General features: G+C 34.9%; 1 protein-coding gene across 3 annotated transcripts in view; it reads right to left on the bottom strand.

The window, feature by feature from the left end:
- The window catches only part of Sntg1 (syntrophin gamma 1), a 731,705-nt gene that overhangs the window by 40,887 nt on the left and 665,220 nt on the right, over positions 1-25,598 (bottom strand). For all 3 annotated transcript variants that reach the window (XM_051159373.1, XM_051159361.1, XM_051159367.1), the window contains 2 exons: positions 11,438-11,590; positions 8,432-8,524 (listed from right to left, as the gene is read on the bottom strand). In XM_051159373.1, the coding sequence (XP_051015330.1) occupies positions 8,432-8,524; positions 11,438-11,590 (246 nt within the window). The remainder of the gene's footprint in view (positions 1-8,431; positions 8,525-11,437; positions 11,591-25,598) is intronic.

Below are 25,598 nucleotides of genomic sequence, written 5' to 3'. Positions count from 1 at the left end.
TGATAGGCTGGGGTCAGATGTTAGGAAAGGAGGGTTCCCCTTTCTGAGAACTAGGAGGGGATAGGGGAGTGAGGAGAAGGGAAGGTCCAGGAGGTGATGAGGGAAGGGGCCATGATCAAGATGTAAAGAGCACGATTTAAAGAATATATTAAAATAAAATGAAAAATCCCCTTGTGTGCGTGTGCATATGTGTGGGTGCGTATGTGTGTGTGCACGTGCATATGTGTGTGTGCATGTGCATGTGTGTGTGTGTGTGTGTGTCTATAGAAACAAAGTCATACTATAAATTGTGTTACTGTAGAGAGCCTTGACTAATACAGACTTATAAATAGTTCCTTGGCAACCTCTGTACTGGACCTAACATCTTATGACTAACAAAACAAAACAGGTAAACAAAACCCATTTTCCACAAACAAAAGGGATAAATATTCTATCTTAAAGCCACTGAGGCATATAGTTGAGATATCTCTGCTTGGAGTAACTGCTTTTCTGATGATTATACCAATGCATTTCAAAAGTGTCTTGTTAACTTACTTTTTTCTGTTACCATAAAACTTTATTAAACTGCTTTAATATAGAAATATGAAATTTGGTGGAAATCATATCCATGTTGTTTGGCCATAATTGCTCCTATTTGGTTACTGAAGAAACTTTTTAAAAATTTCTTTTGAGGTGAGAGCTGTATTTATGTGCCAACAGTAGAACTTATTTAATTTTTTTGTCAGCATATTCTTAAAATTCAAAGAAGTTTATATTTCTGAAAACTGGTTGTTAACATTTGATTGTAGGGTAAATGACATAATTTATAAGACTTTGTATTATTTTAAATATATATGTGGTTATGCTGGGATTCAAATTCTCTCTGCTGAATCCTCCTTTATGAGTGTGGTACTGTTAAGTGGAACCCAGAGCTTCGTACATGATGAGCATGTGCAATACTACTGTGTTGTATAACTGCCTACATCATCTTGGTTTGTTTGAAGTGTTGTATGATAGCCCATCTACTTGAAACTGAGAGTGAGTTGCTCAGTAACAGAGTGTATAAACTGTATGCTTGAATAGGTTTGTGTAGTATTAATTTCATTGAGGAGATCCAAATAGATCTTAAATTGTGTTCTCTCAAATTTGGGTGATTCCTGTTGCAGTGACTTTCCTGAAGTACTCTAACTGCTAAGAATTGCATTTGAAACAGAAGGCTCCAGGGATTGAATTTATGATGTGCACAAAGGCAGTGAGTTGCATGTGATCCCATTACAGGTAGAAACTGCTGGAGCCACACCTGTGTTTGTAATTATAGTACCTATTGCTATTCATAGTGTCTAAGCCCTGTTGTTTTCAATATTATTCTGGAGGTGCTTTCCCAACAAAACCTCTACAAGTTCATTTTAAGTGATACAAAAATATATGCCATGCTTTTTATATTAGAAGAAAATTAAGATTGCCTGTCCCTTATATTTACATTGAATTAGGTAACTGTTTAGTAACCTCTACACAGGTAAATCTCACAAAATAGTTAGATACACTGTGAATCCAGTTCTCTAGTAAGGAACATTTCCTTGCAAGCCACCTCAGCCCAGGAATCTGGGGTTATACTTAATACTATTCTGTTTGTCTGGGATCTATTCACAGTATGTCCCTAGGGTTGTTTGTTCACTTTCTCACTGCTCTGCAACCCTAAAGCCCCTCCCTAAGCTATATGATGCTAATAAGCTTCCCACTACATTGCCAAAGTGTCCAAAGAAGTCCTTGTTACTTTGTGTTAAAATAATTAATAGCTTTCAATGGCAAATCACACCTAATTGACTTTTTTTGTCCCCAGTCATTCTGGGTGGCACAGTTTAACATGTGCAAGTCTTCATTTTTTTCCCAAGGCCAGAAATTAAAGTATGATTCACTTCATAGCCCTTTCTCTCTCATCTTTGAAGTCTAGGAAACAGAACATAAGTAGGTTTTCTTCTGTCTCTCATGGGAGGTTAAGGAACGAGCAAGACAGACCTACACGCTTCAACTACACCAAACAGATGGCTGAAAGACAGCCTTCTCTCTGGATCAACCCTTAAATACTAGAAGAGTGCCACATAATACCTTTCAATGATAGAAAGTGGTTGGTCGGTTGACATCCAGTGTAATGAAAGAACCACAGCAAATTTATTCACAAATCACATTTTAATATGAAGTCTCCAGCTCGTGTCTGCTAGTCCCCAATTCTGTTCTGCACCCAATACTGCTACTTTGCACTACCCATACCAGTAATGGGAACATCACACAATGCAATATCCCTCTCTTGGGTCCCTAACTATTTCAATGGGGCCAAAACATCTCCAGTGAAAATTATTTTTTTCTAACAATCTCCCACGACCCTCCATTCTATTTCATGCCATTCCATGCCATCCTTAAATTGCAAGAAACTATTAAACTGTACTGTCGTTCTTCTCTACTGAGTAATGAAAGGACAAAATGCAATTTTAAAATGACACCCAAAAACAGTAATTTGGGAATGGATGCAACAATCTCATGAGTCCTATAAATAACAGGACCACTTTTTGATATCTTGAGATTGCTGTAGTTGGTGCCCAAGCCCTGCTATGATCAGAACTGCCCAGCTCTGTAGAGACAATGCAAGGAAAGCATCTAGCTACCAGTAAAGGCTTATTGTTGGCACTCACTGTTCCATATTCCATGCACACTGCCAAACCTTACAGTAGCTCTGTGGGAATGGTATTGCTCATAAGCACCTCTTGGAAGTGAAATTGAATAAGGTTCACACTGGTTGTCACACAAGTAGAGGCCCTGCAAGTACTGTGTTTCAAAGAACAAGAGCAGCATATTCAGGGTAAATCAAAACAGGGAACAAACACAATGGATTTAGCTATGGTTTGAAGAAAAGTCATTCAACATCCCAGATGTTAAAGGTTCAGCCCACAAACCACACTACAGAAAGGGGCTGTGATAGTCAGAGGCGGGACCTACATCAGGACTCTCATCTTTTTCTCTTCCTGTCCATGATGTGCTGTTCACAACAAGCCCAGAATAAAAGAAGCACCACTCATGGACTAGAGCCTCTCTTAAACTGTGAAACAAAATTGCTTGTCCTCTGGAACAAAATGTTTTCTAAAGATTCCTAGGTGAAAGGAGGTAGCATATAAGTGATCAAGACAAAATCTACTGAAATATATATGGGATACTTAGAAATAATGCTTAAATATATATGGGATACTTAGAAATAATGCTTAAATATATATGGGATACTTAGAAATAATGCTTAAATACTTCTAATGTCAGCATTAGGTTATAAGGTTGAAGAGTAGTTCTTATTCATTCATTTAATATGTGACGTGTTCAACACTGGTCTATAAATTAATAAAACACTTGTATTTAAACAAAATTAATAATTTTAATATAAACTAACCAAAATGCATTGAAAACAATCAAGTCAAGTATTGTTAATAAAAAAAAGCACATTAAAAAGCAAAATGTATCAATAATTATAAGAAAATTTTTGAGAGTGAGTTTATCTGTGTAGCCTTAGCTGTCCTATACTAGCTTTGTAGACCAGGCTGGACTTGAACTCACAGCGATCTGCCTTTCTCTACATTCTTGAGTGATAAGATTAAAGGCATACACAACTGTACATGCCTAAAAAATTTTTTAATTTTAAATGATGTAGAAAAATAAAGATATTAAGTAAGTAGATATGGAAAGTAGTTATTACTCTTCAAGATTGTTATGTCTTTTACCTGATTTGGGTCATTATATAGTTTGAATAATTAATATGGATAGTAAAGTGTATATTAACTTTCAAATTACTCTGTTATCTATTCAAATAATAAAATTTCAGGGCATTTTATGATTTTATCTGCATAATATTCACATAAACTTTGGATTAACACATCTCTTTGAGTGTTTACATAAGGTCCTATTTAAAGTACTTGAGTCCTAGAAAAGAATTGCCTGGGGGATTGTTTCAGTGAATGTGTGAGGTTTTACGCTCGTTGTACAATAAATTCAGTGATCTTCATTCTCCCCAAATATAAATGGAATGACATCTAAAAAGTAACATTAAATATTACCAACAAACAAATAACTTGTTTTCTTCTAATATATGTGTGTTATGGGATCGAGATGTGAAAAGGAAGACATCAAACTTCATGAGTACTTTCATAGCCACATGGTGTCATGTGCAGGGGTAAGGTTACTAATTTCATATGAGAACTGTCATAACCACATGCCTACATGTGCAGGGTAAAGTTACTAACGAAGTATTACCTTTTAATACTTCAATTTTATAATAAGATATTTAATAACTGAATTAATGTAAGATATTTAAGAGTTATAGAATAAGTAGCATAAAAGGAATATGATAGAATTTATATACACACCATATTTTTATAAACACACCATAGGAAAAAAAACAACACAGCAAAACATAAATGTGCTCCCTAATGTTGGGTGCTCATAACTTTTTACTTTAACTACAGTTTGTAATCGTTCTAATTCTGTACTTTTCTGCCTCATGCCATCATAGTTTTTCCTGCTTTTATTTTATTTTTGCATTATTTTCAGAAGTTTTATTTTTGAGGATTTCATACATGAATAATCTGTTTTATCTTTTCTCTTCCTCTTCTACCATGCTAGGTGGCCCATCTCCCACTCATATTGACAACCTTATCTCATACACACACACACACACACACACACACACACACACACACACACACAATGGTTCTCCCAAATATTGACATATTTTCTGGAATTGTCATTATGTAAGTCTTGTTTAGGCAACCATAGTGTTGAGATTTCATGGACATAATTTTTCTGTCACTTATAGAAAACATTACTGAAGGTGTCCTATTTTGTTTTAGGCTTTGTTTTATATTTATTTACTTATTTGTTTATTTGTTTTTTATTTTTGGCTCTTAGGTATCTGTCTTCTGGGATGTTCCTTGACCCTTAGTTGAAGACATTCTGCTGTGATGTACCAGTTGGAGAATCCCAATGTCACTATTCTCTGCATCTTTAAGTTAAGTTTCTCTGTAGTAGCCTTAACTTACTACAAAAATAAACTTTGTTGATGAGGGGTGAAAGATAATCATCGTTCTGAATATTAGGATAATTATTTAGAATACAATCCTAAACTGTACTGATTTAGAAAAACAACACTAGTGTGTTCTTCTTCAGGGTCTATGATCTCACCTTCATGCATAGTAGGCTGGGTTAATATTACAGGCATGGATCCTATCTTATTAAATAGGCCTTAACCCAATCAGACAGCCCTTGGTTACCTACAAGATAAAAAGTTCTATGGTTGCACCATTGCATGTGTCCTGTTGAGCGTATTATGTGATTGTAGGCATTATAGCTGAGAAAGACTACCGATTTCTTTTCTCCTATGGAAACTTGCATTTCACCTTTCTATGGTGAGAGTTTCTCCTTTGTGAGCACGCTCCCAGGTCAACTCCAGCTTGGTTTTGCAAGCATGCATCTTTTGTATGTGGTGCCCCCACCACAAATTTTGCTGTACAAGATAAAAGTTCCATAAATGAGTCCATTATTCGTGACATATATTTTACATGTTCTCAAAAATAAGTTTACATTTTATGTTTGATGGCAGGGATAAGGAAGAATATAAGATTATACAACATTAGCTTCTAACATTTGGTAGAACTAATACCTATAAATTGTGTTATTTTATGGTTATTATATTAATAGATATAACTATGATGTTAAGATCTAGTCATAACATATTATTTGTTATTACTGGCTAGGCGATATCTCATACAAAAGAAAATGGTTTAAATAGCTCATATGAGTGGTATTCAAATACTATTAATGCAAGCATGAAGCAATAGCAGCAGCATCAATAATGAAAGCCTAACAGACTAATGTCTGACAGCTGATGGTCCCAGAGTCCTTTATCAGAAAAACAGCAATAACAGGTAACAATGACTTGAACTTTTATTCGTGTTGAAGAATGAAGACTTATACTGTCCTAATCCTTTAACAGGCATTTATGCAGCATAAATACTCCTGTCTGTAAAAATTGTTCCTGTGAGTTGGGTGAGGAGTGTGTGGGAAGCGTTAGAGCTAGACTCCTGGGATGTTCATGTCGATCATGCGATCCTATCAGTTCATCAGTCTTCTCCTTGATATAAAGACATTTCAAAAATATATTCTAAAGCATTTTAATGCTGTTTGGTATCAGTGAAGAGAAAAGCAAATATGCTCCTACCAACCCATGCTCTCTGAATCTCAGTCAGAGTAGTCTTCCGTAGTATACGTGAAATGCGATTCAATTTGCACTACATTCTGACAGTTCCGAAAGCTTCCTCTATGAGGACTAGCTTTCAAACTACCAGAACATTCCATACACATTGTCAAGAGATGAAAACAACCAGCATTCACCAGATTTTATAACTGTGAACCACAACAATGACCAGAATAGCAGAAATCTCTAAGTAGACAATAGTAACACTCATATTTCAGTGGTAATCTAGAGTTGTATAATTGGACTTAAGAGACACTCAACAGGAAGCAAATAATATCTGGTACTATGAATTTATTCAACTATATATGAGGTTACGGACCTAAGAGGAGAACATTCTGTTTACTTGACCAGTAGAGTCTATAACCACATTATAAATTATTTTACACCCACAAATAAGAGTAGCTCTCAGTCCCCATCAATGAAAGTTCTCTATGCATCAGGTAGACACCATTACAGAAAGACATAACTGGTTAAAATGCAGAGACCAATTCATCATGAGATACTCAAGTACAGTCGATAAATCTACAAGACAACTCCAACACCTAACACTTAGGAAATATCCTGAAAGTGAGAGTGGGAAGATTGTTAGAAACAGAGGATCAGAACATCTGATTAGAATTTATATCTTTTATAAATGACAGTGAAGGTATACACATGATAATGTCAACAAAATGGCTGCCTGAACACGATCAAGAAACATACTAATGAGAAAGGGAGGGTATCATGGAGCTCCATCCCTAGACAAAGAGATGTAAACAACCAACAGTCAACAGATATTATAACCATCTACTGCACAATTAAAGATTTCTTCAGGGATGAGTCCCCTAATGGGTTACCCAATACCAAGTAATTGGCCCTAAAATTATATACATACAAATAAGGCAACAAGCTCAGCAGATTGTATTTATATATTTATGGATTTATATACATGTGTGTTGGTGTATCTGTGTGTATGTATGTTTAGAAGAATAACAATTCAAGGGGAAAAAAAAAAAAGACCATGAGATCGAAAGGAAATGGGGTGGTAATAGGAAGCAGTGAAAAGAAAGAGAATGTAAATGATATAATGACAGTTAATTAAAAATTTTATCTGAGCTGGAGATATGGATCAACAGTTAAGAGCATTGTGGCGCTTGCAGAGGACCTGGGTTTGGTTTCCAGCACCCGCATGGAAGCCAAAAACCATCCAGAAATTGAGTTCATGCTGTCAATCAAGTTGACAACTCCATGGGCACTGCATTCATGCTGTCGATAGATACACATATAGGCAAATGTCCAACCACAAAATGAATATATAATTTTTTAAGTTTTCTAAAAATGTAAAGGGTTCAAAGAGTAAGCACTAATAAATAGAAAGGTTTTCCTGGAAATGAGGAAAGATCTCCAAAGTAGGTTTAGTGATAATAGCAGCATTCTCTGACTGTATTTAATAACACCAACGTGGAGTTCTTTAAAAGGCTGCTACTTTTCACTTCTGAAGCAGTATGTAAATCATCAACTTTGTCTAATATTTCTGAGAGACTAAGGCATGCCTGGTGGATATACTCATCACTCAGACTAAATAAAAATAAAAAATCCCATTTTAGAATTTTTTCCAAATCATTTTAATTTATTGCTTAATCTATTTAGCAAATTAATACTGAGGTTAATTAATTAGTCAGTAAATTATATAATTCATTAAATTGACACTCACAGGCTTATTTTGATCTGGTAATAGTCTTACTGAAATTATCAAAAGCATTACTACATATGGGATTCTCAATTACCACGTATTCTTTAGGCATCACACAGAAACCACAAACTGTGCGACAGAATCTGATTTCCTAGAGTGTAATATTGGATTTTATTGTGAATGTCAAAGCACCACTAGGAGTCCTTAGACAATAGGAACTTTCTGAACGACAATCATAGGCACTAGATATTGAGTCACCAGAAATTCTCAATGCATATGTATTTACCTCAGTATATTAATTATTTGCATTAATGGTGTTTTATTAAATTTCAAACTCTGGGAAAACAAGATTAAAATGTAATTTTTGTTCCATAAATAAAAATGAAGATCTTATATGCAACATACAATTATTTTAAATACTGCAGAGCTCAAAGGTTTGTCCTCTCATTAACAGTTTTGATATCCTGTTTCTCCTGCCACCTGGAACATATTACCTTTGTTGCTGCATCAAAGCAGATGAAGCCTGTGCTGAAGTCGATAGTGAGGCCCATTAGGTGACTCTCCAGCACACATGCATAAGTCTTGCACTGGAGAAAACAGAGAATACTGTCAGTTTCCATGTGATTGGTATATCCTAAAGGACAAGGAGAATACATAGATTATCCTCTCTATGAAGATAATATTTAGTAATTGGTTATAGTGTGGCTCAGTAATAGAATACATTCCTAACATGAATAAGGGTCTGGGTGTGACCTCCAACATTATAATTTTACTTGTAAATATATTGAGAAGATGGATAAATATAGACACTAAAATAGAAAAGTAAAATAAATCAGATATGAAATAACTTCGGCCTTACAGACAACATGACACATTGTTACATCTGGATGTCTACTTTTATTTGATTTTGATTCCAGTCCACATTGTTATATTGTAGCAATTATATATAAGCTATAATTATAACTCATATATGAGGCAGCTATTTTCTTCAGCATTTTTGCTTATATGGCATTTGTTTTTGTTATATTTATATAAAATACACTGTCTAGCAAAAATTATGAATGAACATATCAACTTGCTTTTATCAGAATGTTATATTCATATAAGCAACACCTAATTTGCATTAAAAACTCATAACCATGACAAAATGTTTATTTGGAGTTAAAATAGAAGAATAGAAAGCATACTTAATTGGCTTTAAAAGTCCATGTTTAGGTATAATAGTATTTGTTTAATACATGGATATCTTAGACAGCTGTATGCAGGCACTAGTAATTTATGAAAACTACAATCAAAAATAAAGAGTGTTCAAGACACATTGCGTTCTTTTCATTTAGGTTTAATTGTTTGCTATTTCCATGTACAACCATTAAAAAGAAGATTTCAGGTGAAAATGCCCTTGTTATAGTGCATTCGAATTTTCTCATTAAGTTCAACATTACAAATTAAATTACATTGCCTCAATAATCATTAAAAAGAAGCAAATAAATGGGATGAGTTGAAATCCACTATAATTTTACTCTATAATTAACCATGTCAATACATGTAATTAGTGTATTTAATACGTTTAAGTAATAAAATGTTTATGTATTGCTTAATTAAAATATTTATGTAATAAAAAGGGAATTATAGTCTGAAAAAGTGATAACCAAAATTACTGTTTTAGGAATGCTCAAAAAATGAATCACTTAAGATTTTGCATAAATATTTAAGTACATATATATAGGATATATTTTGCCACCAGAAAAAATACAGAATTAATTCAAAAGAATTATAAATAAATGTAATAATTTTTGAAAATATATGCTCTCTAAAACATTATATTAAAAGAGGTAATTTTTGAACTGTATTAGTATACAGTTATATAACAAATGGAGCCCTTTACTGTAAAAATTCACTGACCACAGAAAATTATAAAGTCAGTAAAATAAGCCTAAGTGAACTACACCTCACATTTCTTTTAATTTAGAAAGTATAACATTTTATTTACATAAGTTGTGACTTTTATTTTTCAATATTGACTACATTTTCTAAAGTTTAATTGAAATTTCAAATGATAATGTAGAATATACTCAAACTGTGTGCTTCCATGTATTAGCCTTTCAAATAAATATGTTAGTATTTAAGCTGCTTATTACTGATTCAAAACAAAATATATAAAACAATAAGTATATATATTTGAAAGCAGAAAACATTACTTTGTAGTCCTTGCAGTACAAGTCTATTTCAAAATAAACCAATTTTATTCATAATTTCTTCAATGGTATTAATCAAGTTATTACTTTTCTTCTTTTCTGCCCACTTTTCATTAGGTCATATTTTTCTATTTATTTTATTTTGCTATGTTGAAACAGGATCTGCTGTGGCACAGACAAAACCCAAATTTTTCATACAGCTGAGAATGCCACTCAACTCCTTCCCCTGCCTTTACCTCCTAAATCCTGAAATTGTAAGCATACATCGCCAGCTCCATCTCTTTAATTTTTACTAACTTTAACAAAAGGGTCATTCTTATATAAAAGTTAAACAATATTTTTCATGTTAGCATATTGACATTTTCAAATATGAAAATGACAAATCCAAACCTTTTAAATAATTGTACCAATTTCTAGTGTAGTTGAAAGAGAAATTATGAAATATGAGACAAGCCAAAACTTGAACAGAATACAAATACTTTTTTCATATTTGTCACCATTTTTTTTTAAGATGAGTGTTCATGTATGTTGGCCTTGATCTACTTGATCTACTGCAAGGGAAAACAATGTAATTAACTTCAAGTTCTGCTGTATCTTGCTCCAGGCCAACCACAGAAGCAACTCTGTGGGGTGTTTCATTTCAAATTCTCATGTGTTTAAGAGGTGAAAGGCTCTATGAAGATTGATCTAGATATGGCTTTGGTAAATACCCCTGGGGACTTGTGATTTACAAAAGGTATTAGACTTCTACCCATAACAGAATAAAATAAGCTACCTTAAAACAATGGGTTTGCCCAACGTTATTGTGTGAGCCATCAAAAGAAAACAATGCAGGAAAGTGGTATTGTTTGCTACAGTGGGAAGAAGGGACAGTCAGCACCGCTGCTGTGGGAGGTATCAGCTAGGTAGTAGAAGAAACCTTGAGGATGCCCATGGATCATGTGACCCTTGAAAGCTTCACATATTGTTCATGCTTTTGAAAGACAGAGAAGACTAAGAGGCTTCTAGAACCTAGGTGACCATGTCTGAAGAATCAGAACAACCTCATAAATAGTGAACTAAGGCCAGAGCATTTTCTGTACCATATTTGAATTATAGTAATATTTAATAAAAGGTATCCTACAAAGGGAAAATTATGAAAAAAACTTCAAAGGCTGATTATTCATTTTTTTAATGACAGTTAAACATAACACGCATTTGAAATGAAAGGCAACCTCACAGAACTGTCTCATATTCTTGGAGACCTCCAAGCGAGTGACTCCATCTCCTTAGGTTTCATGCCTAGTGCACTTCACAGGCTCTCACCTGTATCCGCTCCACTTCCAGGAAGGTGGCTGTCTGGAAGGCTCGCTCCCATTGGGCAAGGTCACTCTCTAACTCCACAGAGAAGTAGAGGTCTTCCCCACACTCCGACTGCATAGTAAAGCAATGTTTCCTCCGATCCAGCAGGTCACTGTCCTGATGAAAACCTGGAGTTACACAGGCTGGCATACATCAATTCATACTCAGAACAGCAAAAGTCTACAAATGCTGCTTAAAACATTTGTGTAGATTCCTCAACACATACAGAATTCATACTTGTCATTAGTCTTAATTTAGAATATTCACTGCAACCACATTTCAATGTCCACACCTAACACACCATTTCCTGAAGCACACACACCAGAAGGGACTGTAGTTTAGTTCTTACTAACAAAGTGCTGAAAACATATAAGCTCTCTCTGTTTGCAAAATAGACTGATACACAACTCCCTGACTTCCTTACAAAGCTGTCTGGACCTCAAATGACAATACTGGCATCATTCATAAGCAAAAGATATTTTAACTGAGATGTTTTAAATAATTTAAAAATCATAAACCCATAGGAAATTAGGGGGAAAATGAGTGTAATTTGTCTACACCAAATACACTGTGTCCCCACCCAGGGAGCCAACATTTTCTTTATTTGTGTTGTTTTATTTCACTGTGTCAAGTGATTTTGCTCCTAGAAAGTTTTTTACTAAGGTGTTTATAAGCCCAACACATTTCATTTCCAATGCACTTTCCAAATTCAGAGATGTAATATATGAAAAAAGTATAGTGACATGTTTAAGTAACAGCACAACAGGTTCTACTACTTTCTAAGATATATAATTTGAAATATTTATTTAGTATACTTAAAATTGTCAAGAGCTAATCCTTGGTATTATGTTCTTTGATGGGGGAACATGCACAGATAGACCATCTCTTAACAATGAAAATCGATCAAATTTTTTGGCTTTCACGGTGAAATTTAAAGAATATCTAGTTTTCTTGAGTCCCAGTTTAATGTTTGCAGCTATTTTCTGGCAGTTACTTTGAATACTGTAGAATTGGGTCTGAGAGCTAAGAAGATGATTTATGCTCTGTCTAGAGGGAGAATACTAAGGATGCAGTGTGAGCACACCACAAAGATAAGTAGGTGGCATGGGGTTTTTGTTGATTTGGAGTGAATATTATATCTGGGGAGTGTTTCAATGAAGGATTGAATAACAATAGAACACCAAATACACTGGTACAAATTATTGTGAGTGCAAATGTAAAACTGTATTATATGCTGCATCTTTATGGATTGGTAAGTAATAAACATGAATTGAACAGTGCTGAAAAGTAGATTAATGTTTAACATAAACTCCAAGGTTCTTCCAGAAAAAGGACAGGGTCGGTTGAGGCTTTAGGTGAGGATTGGAACATTTTGAAACCCACAAGGAAGGTAGAGCTCAGGGTAGGAGATGAGGTCACTGATTTTCAACTTGAACCTAAGTGTAATTATAAGCCACTCTATCAACGATGTTTCTTGGAATCCTTCGTCTGTTTTGCCAATACTTTATCTTCTACTTCAAGTTTTTAAAATTAATTATGGCACAAAATTATGACTAAACATTTCAGTTTTCAGAAATTGTTGATTTAACTAGTTACTATATTGGTCTTAACTTCTTTGTAGAATGGGACAGGGACACTGCTGGTGCATATATGAGCAGAGGTGGATATAAACATTTGAATACCTAAGGAGGCCAGGGGTCAACCTTGGGTATTGTGACTTAAGAACTGTCAATGTCAATATTTTTCTATTTTGCCTTATTTTTTGAGACAAGATCTACTATTGGCCTGAAACTAAGTCATTAGCTTAGGCTGGAGGCCAAGGTAGCCCAGGGGTCCTCCCATATTTGCCCTTTCACTGCTGAGAGGCCACGTCTTTTGCCAGTGTGTTGACATCTTTGCTTTCACATTGTTCTCATGTTTGTCCAGTAGGCACTTTATCATCTCAGTTATCTTCTGAAACCCGCCATTTTCTTTGTAATCTAAAATGTTCATCAGGGAAATTGCTATCCCTGCAATCTTTTCATTCTTATAATGAGAACACAATCTTAAAGTGATTTTAATGGACATATGTTATAGTCTCTTGATAAAACTTAATGACCTTACTCTTTTCAAACCACACAAAGCATCATTTATTGCTGAGTGTTGAGCTCCTTAGGAACACGTCTTCTCTAATCATGCCAACAAACTTCATTTCAGCATTTATGAATAGTAGCTGTTGTCATTTGAAAACGTCTCACACTGTGAACTTCTGTGGGCATCCAGGCATTGAGCACACAGGTGGAAATAGCAATCACATTATAAGAGTGCTGTGAATTAAGAGTCAAGGAAAGGCTAAGAGAGAATCCAAAAAAAGAGAACGTTTTGTCTTTAGAAGAGCCTGTAGCATCATCAAGACTCATTGTTGTCACAAGCCTGGAAGAAGCTAGCACACTGCCAAGATCCATTGAAAACAACAGGATGGGGTGTCTGATGAGCAGAACTGCTGTTACAGAGAGGGGTAAACAGGAGAGCAAGACTGGAAGACATGTATAAAGGCAGAGAACTGATGATACATCTGGCTATTTTTGTACGTTTTTTTTTTTTTTTTTTTTTTTTTTTAAGCAGGATTTCTCTGTTTAACAGCTCTGGCTGTCCCAGAACTCACTCTGTAAACCAGGCTGGCCTAAAATCACAGGGATCTGCCTGCCTCTGCCTCCCAAGAGCTGAGATTAAAGGCATGCACCATCATCACCTGACACATTCTGACTAATTCATGTAATGAAAGTGTCTGTAGCCCTCAAAGCATAGCTTTGCTTCAAGAATAATGACATTCAGTAGAGGGTCAGCATCTGCTGATTGCATTTCCATCTTTGCATTATGCACCATTTCTTCCTCTCTTTGAAAATCTTCACTCATTATCAAGGTGATACAAATGATGATGCCTCATTAATTATTTAAAATTATATAATTTAACTTATTTTGATACATAGTAGTTATTTATTAATAACAGACTGCTATACTATTAAGGTGGGTGTGGAATAAAATATATCTGTATATTTCTCCTTCTATAATTGGCCCAGGAGACACATTGATCTATATTTTCTCAGAATGTGATTTTTCATTCATTAGAAAGTACAATTTAATAATGGTGATTATAATAAAAATAGCAAGCCATATCATGAGTATTAACATTCTATCTCATGAATGACTTCTCCAAATGAAATATCCACTTCAATTACTACAACCCTTTTATTGACAGTGGCCATTTGCTGAGCAGTCAGACAAAAGTACAGCTTTTTATGAATGCTAATGAATTGTACTTTCTAAAGTTTTATAAAATTATGTTTTACCATCATAGATTTTAAATATTTTTGAGCATATACCTGCCACACTTTTCTATTTTGATGAAAATGTGTAAGATGAAGCAGAAAAATCATTGAAATTTAACAGATTGCTAGGGTGGCAATTTCTGCATGTACCAGTATGGCTCCTCCCTCCTTCACTTATCATTGCACTAATCATAGAAACCATTTCCCTTCAAGCTGATGCTATTTTTAATGTTAGAATGAGTAAATAAATGGCCACAACAAGATAAATTTTGTATGTTTTACTAAATATCAGCTGCTTGTAAACGCTCTCACTTTATCTGCCATTTGCTACTACTGCGTTTACTTGATCATTTATTGGGTAAGGAAATCATTCAACAGTTAGATACAGAGTTGCTTTAATCAAACAAACACTGTGGTTTATTTTTAAGGAAAATTTATCAGGCATAAAATATTCCTCCACTAAAAATAATTATTGGCATCCTTTTGCAGTTATTATAATCATTGAAACTGTTATAAGTAATCACACCAGAAAATTAATATGTATTTAAATTCAAACTTGAATCTTATTTAGCAGTAGATGTCAAGGGCAAATCACATGCACAAACACCAGATCAAATCAATATCTGGTCCAATAAATGAAATGTGAATCCCATGACTTATTACAACTTTATTTTATTTTTATGAAAATAAAGATCTTCTCTAGAGATGGAGAAAGGAGGGTCAGATATTCAAGATTATGTATAACTATATAGTGGGTTCAAGGCCATGCTTGACAAATGAGAGCCTACATCACTCATAATCTTATATATATATTTACACATATAATGATTTCTACACAAATAAAAATATTTTATAAGTATTTTCTGATTACATAGGAACACACAGATCACACTACTGGGGAAAGCAGGTAGGCTAATAGTGGGCTTCTTCTTCCTTTTCCCCAATTTTCAAATTTAAGAAGTATTCATTAACTCTGTAGCTGACCACCTGCTGCAACCACCCTTCCCTTCCTACATCTATCTGCAATATAGACAGTGTCTGCGGGGCAGAGGAACAGAGGCTGGGAAATGGACTTAAGGGGACAAACCAGGAGCACGAAGCTGCCCCCCCATTGCAGCTGGACAGCCCCAGTTTGAAAGCCACAAACTTCAAACACTTTGTGCTTCTCCAAATATGAGAGAAAACATGGACACCCTGGGGAACAGAAGGTCTGCTGCAGCAGCTGTAGCAGCAGCAGGCAGTGGCCAGGCACAGCAAAACAGGTGAACAAAAGAGCTATATCCAAAACACAGTTAGGGACTTTTTTAGACTAAACAAGTGTGGATGAGAAAAAGAATGCCCCACCCAACTCCCACTCCTATCACAGCTGGACTTCCCTGGGTTTGGGAATCACAAGCTCCAGCATATTGCACTCTTTTGAGTACTAGAGCAGATCAAAGGATCAACAGAGTGGAAGCAACCCAGCATTCTGGCATATAAGCCACTGTTCTAATCTGTGGTTGATTCCTCTGAGGAGAACAAGTAGCCAGAGGAACCCTATGAAATCAGAGATCATAGGTGGCAGAGCTAGGACAAATCTAGATCCAGGAGAACAGCGTCTGCCAACCCAGTTTATGAAGCAGCTGCCTTCCAAAGGTACTCACCTCCATTACTGCCAGCTTAGAAATCCCAAGCCCTCTCCGCAGATGTCTAAAGGAGAAGGTAAGAAGACAAACAACAAAAGCCAGGACAGCATGGCCCCACCAGAAAGCCCAGACATCAGCAGATACTCTAATGCAGCTGAATCTCAGGGAAATGGCCTTAAAATAATGTTCATACAGTTATTTGAGAATTATAAAGAGGAAATGAATAGATCCAAGAATTTCAGTAAATACAAATAGAGGACATTGAGAAGAAACAAGAAACTACAATGAAACAGGAAAAGAAAATGAGCAAAGGTCTTCAAGACATGAAAATGGAATTAGATGCCATTTTAAAAAACTCAAATTGAGAAAACCCTCAAAATGGAACAATTAGAGAAGAAAGCAGGAATTGAATAGACAAGTATAACCAATAGAATCAAGCATTGGAGGAGAGAATCTCGGGGCCTGAAGATCCAATAGAAGAAATTGATACACGTCTCAAAAAATATATTAAAACAGAAAAGATCTGTGACACAAAGCATGAAAGAAATCATGGACATCATAAGAAGGCATAACTTCAGGATTATAGGTAGATGAAAAGGAAGATTCAAAGTCCCAAGGACTAGAAAATGTTTTCAAGAAAATCATAGAAGAAAATTTTCCCAACCTAAAGAAAGGGATGCCCTTGAACACACAAGAGGCCTAAAGAACACCAAATATACTAGACCAGAAAAGAAATTCCTCCTGCCACATAATAACCAAAACACTAAATGTACACAACTAAGAAAAGATATTAAAGGCAGCAATGGAAAAGACTAAGTATCATATAAAAGCAGAGCCATCAGAATTACACCTGACTTCTCAACAGAGACCATGGAAGCAAGAGGGTCCTGGGCTGAGGTCATCCAGACACTAAGAGACCACAGATGCCAACCCAGACTACCATATCCAGCAAAATTTTCAATCACCATAGATGGAGAAAACAAAATATTCCATGACAAAACCAAGTTTAAATTATATCTAAACTAGCTCTACAGATCATAGAAGAAAAACTCCATCATAATAAGGTCAACCACACCCAAGAAAACACAATATATAGATAATTTCACAACAGCAAAAACAAAATAGGCCCAGCAAGACACAATCACTACCAACTCCACAAAAAAAGGATCCAACAACCATTGGTCACTAATATCTCTCAACATTAATGATCTCAACTCCCTAGTAAAAAGTCACAGGCTAACAAAATGGATGTAAAAAAAGGATCTGTCATTCTGATGCTTTCACAAAACACATCTCAGCAACAAAAATAGACATAACATCAGAGTAAAGGGCTGGAAAAAGATTTTCCAAGCAAAGAGACCCAAGAAGCAAGCAAGAGTAACCATTCTAATATCTGATAAAGTAGATTTTCAATTAAAATTCATCAAGGAAGATGGAGAATGACACTTTATTCTCATCAAAGGAAAAAAATTCATCAAGAGGACATTACTATCTTGTATATCTATGTCCCAAATATGAGGGCACCTGCATTTGTAAAAGAAATACTTTTAAAGTTGATTGAAATCACACATCGACCCCAATACAATAAGAATGGGAGACCTCAACACCCCACTCTCAACAATGGACAGATATTCAAGGTAGAAACTAAATAGAGAAATAATCAATCTTACAGAGGTCATGAATCAAATGTACCCAACAGACATCCATAGAGCTTTTCACATAAACAGAAAAGAATAGACTTTCTTTTGCACACAACACAGAACCTTCTTCAAAATTGATCATATAATTGGTCATAAAACAAGCCTTAACAGACACAAAAAAAACGAAATAATACCTGGCATTTTATCAGACCACCATGTCTACAGCTGAACATCAACACCAATAGAAATAACAAAAAGTCTATAAATACACGGAAACTGAAAACTGTTTCACTCAATGACAACTGGGTCAAGAATGAAATAAAGAAAGAAATTAAAAACTTCCTAGAATTAAATGAAAATGAAAGCACAACATATCTAAAACTTTGGGACACAATGAAAATAGTGCTAAGAGGAAAGTCCATAGCACTAAGAGCCTTCATAAGGAAATTGGACACATCACATACAAGTAACTTAATAGAACACCTGAAAATTCTAGAAAAAAAAAGACACACCCAAGAAGAGTAGACTGCTAGAAATAATCAAACTCATAGATGAAATCAATAAATTAGAAACAAAGAAACAACTCAAAGAAACAAGGAAACCATGAGCTGGTTCTGTGAGAAAGATAGGCAAACCCTTAGCCAAATTAACTAAAAGGCACAGGGACAATAGCCAAATTAAAAAAATAAGAAATGAAAAGGGAGACATAACATTGGATACTGAGGAAATCCAAAGAATCGTTAGGTCTTACTTCAAAAACCTATATGCCACAAAATTTGAAAATATAGATGATATGGACAATTTACTTTATATTTTCCACTTACCAAGTTGAATTTAGATCAGGCAAACAAATTAAATAATGCTATATACCCTAAGGAAATAGAAGTAGTCATCAAATGTCTCTCAAACAAACAAACAAACAAACAAACAAAGCCCAGGGCCAGATGGATTCAGTGCAGAATTCTACCAGACTTTAAAAGAAGAGCTAATACCAATACTTCTCAAACTATTCCACAAAATAGAAACACAAGGATCACTAACAAACTCAAATACCTAAGCCACATAAAGACCCAACAAAGAAAGAGAATTTCAGACCAATTTCCCTTATGAGCATAGATGCAAAAGAGTACAATAAAATTCTGGCAAACTGTATCTAAGATCACATCAAAAGTTTCATCCATCATGACCAGTAGGCTTCATTGCAGGCATTTATGGGTGGTTCATCATATAGAAATCCACCAAATGTAATCTTTCATATAAATAAGCTGAAGAAAAAAATACATGATCATCTCTTTAGATGATGAAAAAGAATTTCACAAAATGCAACACCCTTTCATGTTAAAAAGTCTTAGATCGGGGATACAAGGCACATACCTAAACATAGTAAAGGCAATATACAGCAAGCCTACAGCCAACATCAAACTAAATGGAGAGAAACTTAAATCAATTCTACTGAAATCAGTGACACAATAAGGCTGTCCACTTTCTTCATTTCTCTTCTAGATAGTACTTGATGTCTTAGCTAGAACAATAAGACAGCTAAAGGGGATCAAGGGGATACAAATAGGAAAGGAAGAAGTTAATTTCACTATTCACAGATGATATGATAGCATACAACAATGACCCCCCAAATTCTACCAAGGAACTCCCACAGCTGACAAACAACTTCAGCAAAGTGGCAGAACACAGAATTAACTAAAAAAAGTCATTAGACCTCCTGTATACTAATGACAAATGGGCTGAGAAAGAAATTAGGGAAACCACACCCTTCACAATAGCCACAAATAGTACAAAGTATTTTGGTGTAACTCTAATCACCCAAGTGAAAGACTCATATGAAAAAATTTCAAGCCTCAGCAGAAGGAATTTGAAGAAGATATCAAAAAATGGAAAGATCTCCCATGCTTATGGATTAGGAGAACCAACATAGTAAAAATGGACATCCTACCAAAAGCAATTTAGAGATTCAATGCAATCCTTATCAAAATACCAAGACAATATTTTACTGAACTGGAAAGATCAGCTTTCATCTTCATATGGAAAAATGAAAAACCCAGGATAGCTAAAAAATATCCTGTACAGTAAAAGATCTCCTGGAGAAATCTCCATTCCTGATCTCAAATGTACTATAGAGCCACAGTAATAAAAACAGCATGGTACTGCATAAAAATAGGTCAGTTGACCAATGGAATAAAATTGAAGACCCAGAAACAAATCTACACACCTATGGTCATTTGATTTTTGACAATGAAGCCAAATTCATACAATGGAAAAAAGACAACACCTTCGAGAAATGGCAGTGGTCTAACTGGATGTCTACTTGTTAAAAAGGCAAATAGATAGATTAAAGACCTCAACATGAAACCAAACATACTGAATCTGTTAGAAGAAAAAGTGGGAAAGCACCTAGAACTCATTGGCATAGGAGAAAATTTCCTGACAGAACACCAACAGCCCAGGCTCTAAGATAAACAATTAATAAATGGGACTTCATAAAACTGAAAAGCTTCTGTAAAGCAAAGGATATTGCCAATACAACAAAGCAACAACCTGCAGATTGGGAAAAGATCTTTACCAGCCCTACGTCTGAGAAAGGGCTAATACCATTTTTCAGTTCTTAAAGAGATTTTAAATAAACCTAATGGTGATTGCCTTGTGGTTCTTTTGAAGGCTAAATACCCTATTCACATTTGTCATTTGGGGACATGACTGCTGTATATCACTATAATATGCATAATACCATTTATAACTGCAATATCAATATCACAATTGACTTTTGTTAAGAACTAGATCTGATCTTATTCCAATACAGCTTCAGGATCACCACTAACAGAACATGTACCTGCTCACTTCTCTCTCCTCTCTCTCTCCCTCTCTCTCTCTTACTCCCTTACTTCTCTCCCCCTACTTTCTATGTATTGTATGTATGTATGTATGTATGTATGTATGTATGTATGTATGTATGTATGTATATAAAGGAAAAACTGTCACAGATCAAAATAGTTATATAAGTGCTAAAGCCTACTCCATAGAGATGTGTATCATTTCTCATTAATATGCTGTCTTCTTTAAGAATATCACTTATACTATGAAATGCTATGATGGGTATTTTCCATGTTATAACTATGTAAATTAAGGTTTTGGAAGGTCAGAATTGTTATATTAAATTGAATAAGCCAGACACAGAAATATGGGCTAACCATGACCTCACCTCTCCAAGGAATATAAAGTCAATGATTTCTTAGGAATTGAGAGTAGGATATTGGTCCCAGATGCAAGATGCAAGGAAAAGTAGGGAGAGACATCAAAGTGATAAGAGGATACTAAGCTGCAGTAAAATACGACAGAGAAAGGCTTGTGTGCTTATATCAAAGAGCAAGAACAAAGGCAGTAATTATGTTCTACATAGTTCAGCAGTTTTAAGAAATGGTTTTAAATGTGTTCACACAAACGAAGTATTTGGAATATGCCTAGAAGTCCTTCAAATGATGAGTGGATAATAAAAATGTCCTTTGTATACAATGCAACTTCCAAAAATCCCCAAAACTGTGAAATTCACAAATATCATATTGAGTGATATGAATGATATGATATTGAGTGACCCAGGCCATGAAAGACAAATGCCATAGCTTCTCTTTTATATATGGATCTTAGCTGAGTATTTAGCCTTCACAAGAACCACAAGGCAATCACCATTAAATTCATTTAAGAAATATCTCCTTAAGAACTGAAAAACCTAAAGGTATGCCAGTTGACAAGGGAGAAAAGCAAAACATACAAATTTAAAGCTACCAATTTATAAAGCCTATGAAACACAACAATGACTGGCTCTGTATAATGCACCAAAAATGTAGAGGTTGAACTTTAAGCCTTGCTTAACCAACATTTGTCCAAAACACATTAAGCCTTGCTCAACATAAGGAATTCATTTCTTGTATTTTAAAGCTAGCCAACTACTCACAGCTGGAGTAGACATAGACCAAAGAGTACATCTATTATAGCAATTTTCATAAATCTATATAATATCTAATTTAATTGTAATACTAATCCTTGTACCCATAGATTAGTTTAGGTCTTGCCCCTCACCAAAAAAGCCTCTTTCTGAAACATATAGGAACTATAAGAGAGATTTGTAACTAGTCAAAACGTAGATAAGTGGCCATGAGGGAAATAGTCCCAATTGACACCTTCATAATCTACACACGTGGTTGTTTAGATGGGAATTGCTCCCATCGACTCATGTGATTGAATGCTTGGCTCAGAGGGAGTGGCATTGTTAGGAGGCGTGGACTTGTTTGTGTAGGTCTGGCCTTGTTGGAGGAAATATGTCACTGCAGTGGTGGGTTTTGAGGCCATATATGCTCAAGCTGTGCCCAGCCACACAGTCCTCTTGCTTCCTGATGAACAAGATCTAGAATTCTCAGCTCTTTCTTCAGCACTATTTCTGCCTGGATGTTGCCATGCTTCCAGCCATGTTGACAATGGACTAAAAATCTGAATCTGTAAGCCGGCTCCAATGAAATATTTTCCTTTAAAAGAGTTGCCTTGATCATGGGGTCTCTTCACAATCATGAAACCATCAGAGCACATTTTCAGAGAAGGCATGGAAAACTGTAAGAGCTAGAAGACCAGGACACCTGTAGCAAGACACTGTCTTCTAAACATGACATTGAAAGTGTACACAAGAAATCTCAGCAAGACTTGCATAATGACATGGACCACAGGCCAAAATGGCATGGGTAAAATTCACAAGACCTTACCATGAGAAGTAAATCTGTAAGCAAACCATGGTTGTTTGAAGGAGAATCAGTTTTCTTTAGAGATAGTTCTTCTGAAAAGTTATTATATGCTGAACTGCAGTACTAAATACATGTACATAAGAGCCACACTAAATGGACCCAGTTGGGTTTTTTAAATGCATACACTATGTATGTGTGAAACAGTAAGTGTAAAAAAAAATGTTGTCATGAAATTGAGAAAATGAAGCACAGTAGGAGAGAACATGGCAGAAGTTGGATGGGGAGAGGAAGTTGATAGAAAATATGTAAACACAGTACTCATGTACGACATTGTGAAAAAAAATCAAGAAGCTTACATTTTAAAAAATAAATAAAGAGTAGATGTTCACCCTGAGTTAAACTTTAGTGAATGTATAGATTTAATGAAGCATCATATTGCTATGTAAAAGTATTTATTTTTATTATTTAGAGATCATTTGAGCAACAAATGTAGTTATAAGTAAGGAAAGCAAAACAAATAAATTAAAGTTTTAGAGACTGGAACAAGTTGTATGATACAGTAATACAATGTAAAATATACAGGTACAATCTATTTTTAAATATATAGTTAACACCAGCAGATTTTTCTCATCATCAGAGTTGAAATTAATAATATAATTGCTCTAAGACTGCACTTTCAGAGGCGTCTAAATGTCATCATGTCAAGTCATTATAGGTTTACTGTATTAACTGATAACTTTAAGTAGGATGAAGGTTATTTTTCATACCTACCATGAGCAGCATGTAAATTGACCCCACCAACTGCCTGCCTTTCCTCAATGCCTCCCTCTTTATGACATTGATAATTATACTTTTAATAAGTGTCCCAGCACATAATGGCTTAAGTTCCTTTGCTGAAATAATGTCCTTGATTGTGCAGAAAATTGAAGCAAAGAAAGGAGAGTTTGTTTTAGAAAAAAAATCTGTCTGATCAATGTGGGAATGGGCTTTTCACATTCAGATGGAAAACAATTACACATGATATTTTTAAGGGGAGTCATAATGGAGAGAATTGGTAGATGAAATATTGTAGTATTATACTTGGATTACATTCTTTATTTTTTATTTAACATGAGTTAGTCAGTTTTGTTATTATTTTGAATAGTATGCAAATGAATTTTCTGTAAGATACTGATAGAGGGAAACAGAAACTCTGTTGTCAAAATTAGCATTGTTAAGACTGGATAAGTAAACAAATAAGGATGATGAAACAGTATGACTGATCTATTTCAGAACTAACCATTGAGATGATTTTCAAATTTGCCTAATGAGATTAATGATCTTAAGTATTAGGTAAAAGAGTTATCTATTTCACTTCTAATACTGTACCTCTGAGAGCAATCCTATAATATTAGGAAATGGCTAAAGGGGATATAGGTTTCTATAGTCACACAATGCAGAAATTCTATATTACTTGAAATTGTGAATGAGAACATCACAGGGCAAAAGCAATAAAATCTCTAGGTGGATATTTGGTCCTGTCTTGAAAACAAACTACAAGCAATCTCATATTTTTAGAGCATATAAAACTAAAGAATAGAATTGCAATTCTTAGCATTTAATGCCTGGGGTATGAATTTTATTCTTCAATACTCTTACATACATTCTTTCATGATAACTGTCTCTTGGAAAGAAGCTTGTTTGAGTTATATTTTGAATATTTTCACAAGTGTTTTACCTAAAGATGTCAAAACAGGACATGAATTACCTGGACTCGTGTTATAGGTGGTTTTGAACCACAGTGTAGTGCTGATATCTTTTAAAAAGGTTTTTTAAAAAAAGCAGCCATATTCTTGTCAATATACCACAACAGCAGTCTATGTCAGAAATGGTTTTTCAGCCCTTTACTAACACTCTTCCCCTCTGAAGCCTCTTGAGTTGGGCCTCTATAATGCACATTTTCCTCAGCAGTACTGTCGTCATGTTCCTACCAGAAAATCCCAGGAGACCCCACTTAAAGCATCCAACCGCTTTTCTAGCTCAGTCTCTCAAAATCTCCAGTCCTCCAAACAGCAGCATGGACAGGCCTGTCACAGCAATACCACATTCCTGAAACTGACTTCTGTCTCAGTATTCTATTGCTGCAAAGAGGCACCTTGACCAAGTCAGCTTTAATAACACAAAGCATTTAGTTGGATTCTTGCTTACAGTTTCGGAGTATTAGTCTGTGATCATCATAGTGCAAAGCAGAGAGGCATAGTGCTGCAGGAGTGCCTGATCTTCAGGGAGAAGGAGGGAGAGCTGCCTAACATGGGCTTTTGAAACCTCAAACCCCCCCCTAAGTATACACTCCTACGACAAGGACACATCTTGTAATCTTTTTCAACAGTCCACCAACTGGGAACCAAGCATCCAGATGTAAGAGCCTATTGGAGCTCTTTCCATTTAAACTACTATAAATGCCCACATATTCCTCTGCCCAAAATAAACTTTATTTTCTTCATAAAAATTTGGTAAATTTCTTTCAAGTCTATAACATGTAATATATAGTATTTTTATTAATTAATTTTTTTACATATGCATTTGTATTATTAGACATATATACAATAAATACCTATAGCAAGAAGAATCATGACACAATAAGGAATTATATAAATGTTACATTCTTAATGTTTTGTCTGTTTGTATTTGACAGCCTCGAAGAAAACATCTTTCCTATCTTGGTGTATCTAAAATTCTTAATGTAAATCAGTCTCCATCACATCTTGTTTTGACATCACCAGATTTATTGGTCTATATTTTCTGTATCATTTATCTTTTAGCAAGATGGTTTT

This window comes from Acomys russatus, chromosome 2, assembly GCF_903995435.1.
Source record: "Acomys russatus chromosome 2, mAcoRus1.1, whole genome shotgun sequence".
In the NCBI taxonomy this organism is placed as follows: domain Eukaryota; kingdom Metazoa; phylum Chordata; class Mammalia; order Rodentia; family Muridae; genus Acomys; species Acomys russatus.
This window is presented reverse-complemented; position numbering and strand designations above follow the sequence as displayed.